Source organism: Thalia democratica, chromosome 4, assembly GCF_965202585.1.
Source record: "Thalia democratica chromosome 4, ktThaDemo2.hap1.1, whole genome shotgun sequence".
Taxonomy (NCBI): Eukaryota; Metazoa; Chordata; class Thaliacea; order Salpida; family Salpidae; genus Thalia; species Thalia democratica.
The window spans coordinates 26,994,508-27,001,586 of NC_139168.1; the positions used below are offsets into that span (position 1 = coordinate 26,994,508).

At 32.9% G+C, this 7,079-nt stretch overlaps 1 protein-coding gene across 1 annotated transcript; it reads left to right on the plus strand.

Moving 5' to 3' along the window:
* Positions 1 to 251: 251 nt before the first annotated feature.
* On the plus strand, positions 252 to 6,663 carry LOC145833185 (visual pigment-like receptor peropsin). The gene is made up of 6 exons (XM_082940383.1): positions 252 to 427; positions 1,555 to 1,694; positions 3,041 to 3,206; positions 5,339 to 5,481; positions 5,946 to 6,132; positions 6,390 to 6,663. Exons 1-6 carry the CDS (start codon positions 252 to 254, stop codon positions 6,661 to 6,663), a joined length of 1,086 nt encoding a protein of 361 aa, XP_082796509.1.
* The last annotated feature ends 416 nt before the right edge of the window (positions 6,664 to 7,079 follow it).

The window sequence follows — 7,079 nt, forward strand, 5'->3', positions numbered from 1 at the left end:
AGAAATTACACAAATCTAAAAAAAAATTGTTAACACCAATCTTATTATTTCTCAAAACAACTGTTTTATGATGAAACGGTAGTTTTTATTTGTTAGAAGTTGGCTGTTTATCCTTTATAAAAAAAAACTTCGGAGATTGAAAAGCAAACTTAAAAACGATTTGAGAAAAAAAAAAAGAAAAAAATGCGGCGTTGAAAAGCGGCGAGTTCCGACGGCAGGGAAGATATTCAACGCGAACGCGCCAAGTTCAAATGGAAAACTCAACGACGCCGGTTAGCGGCAACTGCGCAAGCAACCAATCAGCTTCGAACAAGCCAAACTTCAGCCAATCAGAACTGCTGCTGCTGGATTGCTTCGCCGCTGTCGTTACGATCGTCGCAGTGGTCGGCTTCCTCGTCAACTTGATCGTCCTGCTGGCCTTTCCCAAGTTCGACAAATTTTTTATTTTTGTTTGCAGTTTGCATTTTTATTTATTTTCGTTACTTTGTACATGAATGAAAAAATTTAAATAACCACCGCATGGAACTTTAGGCAATAACCATTACTTTTTTTTATAAGAGTCGCTCAAAACCTTCTGCTAATCTATTTTGTTTTAAACAAACAACCATAGTTTTATTACATTTATTTGCTCATTTCTTATATACTTTAATTAAAAAGTATATTTTTTTAGTTCGTGCTGAAAATTAACTTAAGGAAGAAGCAGCTAAATTTCTAATAGTTTATTATATGTTTTAAAAGAATATTTTGTCTAAAACTTACTTGCTAATTAAGGAGAAGGTTCATCATAAATCCAAGTCCTATTCTTTATTTGCTATGAATAATGTAAACAGCAATTAACTTTCTATAACTATAAGTGGTGCAGTTAAGTTCGATATTTTCAATCATACTGCTTATAAGTTTTTAATTTTTAAATTTTTCGTTTGGCTTTAAAAACGTTTAAAGCATTTTATTTTAAACACCTATCAAGATTTATGCATTTGTTAAATAAAACTGTTATCTTTAGAAGTTTTCCATAAGATTAACAATCTTTTTTTTTCAACTAATTACTTTTTTTTAATACTATTTATAATCGAAATTATTTATGGAATTCTGCATTTATCTGAACATTAATTGATCAGTAGTTTATATTTATATTCCAGACAAATGATCAATTATACACAGTACACATATGCTGGGAAACGCTCAAATTTTTCCGCAAATACCGAATTCATTAGAGCCAAACATTGTCAAGCGGGATTTTTTATTTGTTTACGAAAGCGTCACAAAACCTACGCAATTAAAAACAAAACCACAAAAAAATTGCTAAAATTTTTGTGACTAACACTTATTTAAAGAAAACATCAGCGAAAGACTACAGAGCCTGAGCTCGCGTTCACCGTTAACACGAGCGTCCGATCGCGCCGCTTCGCTTGCCAAACCGGTCCAACCATCGGCGGTTGATTTTTTGCAACGAAACAAAACGCAAGCTGGTTTGTTCTATCAAACATTGCTTTCGAACAGAACATTAACAAAACAAAAACGAGACTGAAACAAACTAATTTTGCGCGTTAACAGAGTGTTCGGCACGAAAAGGAAGAGGGTGATCAACCTGAACCTGATATCCCTGGTGGCCTCCAACATCGGCATCAACTCCCAGCTGCCGTTCGTGGTCAAGTCGTGCGTGGAACGCCAAGCTCAGTCCAGCTCCGATAAAGGTTTGCGTTCTAAATTTTGCATTTGATTACACCCACATTTTTTGCGCTTTCCATATTCATATATATTTTATCATTGTTGTTTATTCAACGATAAAAAATGCTGAAAATATTAGGTTCTGGAACCTGGTGCACGAAGAGCCTTTCGGTTATCGAGTCGCACACCTTGGGTTCCTTTTAATGTCTTGCTCAGGACAGTTTCATATGATTATTTTTAATCTATACACATTTTATGTGCTGACTCATACTTTATTTATTTGTATTTCTCCAATGCTGAATATTTTTATCAATTCAGCACAGTTAAAAGTTTTACTGGCATTTTAAGTTATGTGATATTTACGCTTTTACTGTTTTATTTTTGGTTAATTTTTTTCTTAAGTTTCATTTATGGGTTGGTGTCGTTTTGATCCGAATTTTTATCTGATACTCAAGTTCCAAGTTTAACTACCGAAAAGTGTTTAAATTTTTTTATAATTAAACTTTATCCACCAAATGTAATTACTTTAACAACAAAATACACAAAGTATTGGTTATGAAAATAGTTAAAAACTCAAAGGTAAAATTATATTTTTTCAAGTCTAAAACACATTTTAAAAGCTAAAAAAAAACGAAAAACACTTTTAAATTAGCTGCCAAAACTAGCCGGTTTGTTCGACCTAAAGTTTCTGTAACAGCAAACTTTGTAAAAAGATAGGTTTTGTTTACAAAAGTTTAGCTGCATGGCATTAGATAAGTCGTTTTTGTTAACTCGTTTTTGCCAGGTGGCTTATAAAATAATTTTACTAAATATTTTTAACCTGTTAGTCTTTGTTTGTAAAGCAAATAGCTTTTATATTTGTCTATCACTAAAACTTTAAACTAAATCTATTTTTTGAAGCGTTGAGCTTAATTTAAAACACTTTTTATGTAAAACTTAATTAAATAAATTAAATATTAAATACTGAATAGTTTTTATGCTTCTAATCTTCACTTAACTTGTTTTCACTTCCAAATCTGCATTAGCGGAGTGTATAAACTAATCTATGATTTACAAGTAACTAAACACATCCCCAAACTAAATATGTTCAGGGACGTGACGTTTTATTTTTAAAACCGGCTATATTTTGAAGTTTTCAAACTCACTTGAGTGTTGGCACTAATAAAGCAGTTATTTTTTAGGTTTGTCAAATAAGTTTTGATGCTTTTAAACTTTTTAAAAAACGACGGAGCAAAAAGTGTAAGTTTACTTACTTTCAAACTCGACTAATATATATATATATAAAAGTATCATATTATAAATTTATTCTCTAGTTTTGCAAAACAATTTTTTCTATATTTAACCATAATCACTCACCCACCCGACATTGCAGACTGCCACCTGCGCGCGTACATGGACGGCCTGATGGCGTACGCGCAGATATACACGCTCACCTGCACCGCCATGGAGCGGCACAAGGTGGCCAACAACCACTTGAAGGTCTACGAGCCCCGGGCCGCGACGTCGCTGCTCAAGCTGGTCCCGGTGTGGGTCGGCGCGTCAGTTTGCTTTTTGTTTTGTTGATTAAATCTTCGCAACGCTGACAACCGAGTGTTGGTGTTCGGAGCGAGGGCTGGCGAAGTCAGCAGGCCGAGCTCACAATGAAAGTGTTTGTTTGTGGCTTGCTTTAACGTTAGTTTGAAAATTGACAGTACGCTAGTGCTTAAGGTTCCCAGACCGTCCGGACAGGTCAACCGTCCTGCATGGTTTTTTTTACTGGCTTGCTGTCCAAGTTTTTGAAAGTGTTCCGGCAATGTTTGTTCGGCAAATTGAAGTATGTATGTTGGTATATCTGACAGTTGTTAGTTTGAAAAAAGAATGAGCAACGTTTCTGGTCGGCAGAGCAAACTTACAACAAAATACTTAGCGGAAAGGATTTGTTAAATAAGTCTTATTGGGCCAGGATATTTAAACATTTTTACTGTAGAAAGTAATTGCTCAAAAATTCAGTTAAATACTTAAAAGTAGTTGAAATATCAGTTATTAAGCACTACTTCGTGCTCTATTTCACTAAAAAGCAAGGGAATAGCTCGAAACATCTTAATTAAAAAGCTCAATTTACCTTGAATTTTGGAATGTGTTTTAAAGCTGAAAAATATGTAAGTTGCTCACAACTAGCTTAATGTGTTTTAATTGTGTTAAAATGTGCATATATTTTTTCGTGAAAACGTCTTTTGTATACTTTGATAATTTCTAACACAAAAAAAAGTTAAGCTAACTTTTTCTTGTAAACATGTTAAAGTATTCCTGTAAAATAGTTTTTAGAAGTTTGATTTGATATAAAACTGAAAAAGTTATAGTATATAGCTTTTAAATAAACTTTTTGCACTAATATATTTAGTTTTTAACATTAGATTACATGCTGAATAAAGCTAGTATTCTGTTAAACTGAATTATATTTTGCTAAGTTATACAATTCAAAGAATTTATGATAAGATAGTGTCAACTTTCGTTTAGTAGTATCTTAATTTAAAAGTAAATTTAATTGTTTTTCCAAGTTTGTTTGTTTAAACGATTTTTCTGAAGTAACCTTAAGTTGTTAAAGTTTTTTTTAATGATTCTAAGTTTGTGTAAAATTTTATTTTATTAGTTCATTATGTTAATGCCAGACAAAATTATGTAGACATATTTTTCTACTTGAACAATAGTCAACAAATATAAGCCCTTTGAAAGAAAACGTGTAAATGGAATTTGTTTTGACTCGGTAAAATGTCAAATAAATTTTGAAAATACTTGCTTATTTTATAATGCAAAATTGATATTTTAATGCATTTATTACTAAGATAATACTCCTTAAAATAATATCTTAGTCTAACAAGTAAAGCATATATTATGACTTTACCGAAACTCGACACAAAAATTTAAATAGTATATAAAACTTTTTTGAACTATTGTACTTAGAGATAATCTTTGTAAAGTACAATAACGTGAAAATTTTTCTAAAACTAACTTTAACATACTAACTATTTTAAAACAAACATATTTTATTGATACTTAACTCTACGAGTTCATATAAACTTATGTATTTAATCAGTTTAAATATTTTCAAAGGATTTATGGCTTTTTCAAATTTTCTCCAGCTTTTTGAAAGCAATTTTTAAATTCTTAATATTAAACAATTTCCACACCAAACGTTTTGGTATTTCTTAATTGAGTTAGTTTGAGTTCTTGATTGACGATACTGTAATAAAATTGTTAAAAACTGTAAAAACTCACGCAAAATCTTTGTTTTTTGTTTTCTAAAACCATTCTTATTTATTGATTTAGTTATTGATGAAAAAACATTAGTAAGTATTTTTTATGCTAAAAATAGCTTTTTATACAATTTGCACTTAATGTAATTATATTTTTGACTAAGAATTGTAGTATACTTAAAGTTTTTCGAATGTATCTTCAATTCTTTATCAAAAGTTTAATTAAATTTAAAACAGCTTTTGCTAAAGACTGAAGATACAACTCAAAAAGCTTTTAGTACTTCGATATTTAATTAAAAGCATTGCTCCTTCAAGTTGTTAAAATTATTTAAATACAATAAAATATATTCTGGCAATAGAAACCCATAGTAAAACTTAACTATTATCTAAACCAACAAACTTCAAACTTTATCTTTTACAACATAACTTTTCTGCAGCGCCCTTATTTCCGGCCTACCCTACCTCGGCTTAGGCAGCTTTTCCTACGACAGCCTGCGCATCCACTGCACGATCAACTATTTCGAGAGTGACGTCACAAACATCGTTTATCTCCTCACCAGCATGTGCCTCGGCTTTGTCGGTTGGTTTGCAGATTTTTTGTTTATTTTATTTTGAAACGCTTAGTATGAATTAAAATATATAAAACTCTTTTGCATGCACTATTTAATGAGAGGTAATTTGCTAGTTTTGCTTCTGTTCGCTTTGTTTGTCTGTGTGCCAAACAGCTTCTCGGAAAATATAAACGAGGCTTGTTTAGACATAAAACGGTAAACTAATATTTAAAATGTTAAACAGTTGAAGTTAAACAGAAATTATTATAATTTATATGCTATAATCTGATTGATAGTTGTTCTACATATGGTTTTATTGAAATTAAAGCAGTTAACAAACCTAACTCTATTTTAAATCAACCTTTTTTTTTCACTTATACTATTTTTTTTTTTTATGTTTGCATCACTGCGCTAGCAATTTAAACCCGGGTTGAAGCCGAACAGCTTTTATCAACGAAAAACGACTTTTCTATTCGAAATAAAATTCACTCAGCCCCGCTGTGCGTCATCTTCTACTGCTACGTCACTATCATGCGCATCTTCGGCACGGTGTCGTCGAAAACGTCTTCTACCGTGACGTCACGACAAAGGAAGGACAGGGCGCGCAACGTCACCCTGATGCTGACGACGGTGAAGGCGGTGACGACGTTCGTTTGCGGCTGGACGCCCTACTGGGCCAGGTTGGTTTTTGTTGACCACTCAATATTCTTGTTGTTCTTTTTTTTTTTTATTGTGACCTTGATAAGTTTTTTAACTGTTTAAAACTTCACTTGCTTTACAGCTCGGTTAAAAAAAAACATTCCAGTTTTTAAAAAACTCTGTAAATAGCTTACTTTTAATTGCTAAAGACTTTTGCTGAAGTGAAATAAAACATATTTTTTGACGGTTGTATGAAATAAATTTAGAAAAAATTTAAATTTTCAAACAATTTAACTAGCTACCATCCAAAACCTGTACATAAGTTCCAAAACTTGCTGCTGACTTTTAAAAAAGATATTGAACGTCATCAGCTTTCTAACCGCTTTGTCATCCAACAGCCAGTCTCGCCGTGGCTGCAGTTCGGCGCGAGCATCGCCGCCAAGGTGTCCTCTACGACGAACGCCTTCGTGTACGCCTTCGGTCATCCCGACTTTAAAAAGTACTTCGCGAAGAGGAGGTTGGAGGAGGAGGGACCGGCGGAGCGCCTCGCTTTCGCCACCACTCGCCTTTGAGTTTTTACGTCATCAGTACGTCATCAAAACGCTTGAGAGTTTTTTTGCATAAAAAAATCCGTTTTTCACGCTTGACCATGTTGATTTTCTGTGCGAGGAAGCGATCTTGTACGAGCACCCGCTGTCAGGCGCCATGGAGCCGAAAACTTTGTGCTTGAAATAAAACCTTCAATTTTGACTTGGACCTTTTCGGGCGGCGTTCAAAGCGTGCGCTCTTCTGAAAGATAACTGTGTTTGTGTGTGTAGAATATCTTCTTAAGCGTTGCCAATTGCATTGATCTAGTTAGAAATAGTAGACTGGTCGTTGAATTAAACATGTAATTTTTCGGGTAAATATCACTTTCAGTCCATGTTCTTTGTTTACTAAACTTTTATGTATTTAAAGAATAAAAAATTTAAGTACTATTATAGGAAGG

What these genes read in the sequence shown, in the direction of transcription:
- LOC145833185 (XM_082940383.1), top strand. Translation starts at nt 252, where the DNA reads ATGGAAAACTCAACGACGCCGGTTAGCGGCAACTGCGCAAGCAACCAA. An exon ending in GTCCTGCTGGCCTTTCCCAA is followed by an intron (nt 428 to 1,554) that starts GTTCGACAAATT and finishes GCGCGTTAACAG; the next exon opens with AGTGTTCGGCACGAAAAGGA. An exon ending in TGGACGCCCTACTGGGCCAG is followed by an intron (nt 6,133 to 6,389) that starts GTTGGTTTTTGT and finishes CAATTTAACTAG; the next exon opens with CTACCATCCAAAACCTGTAC.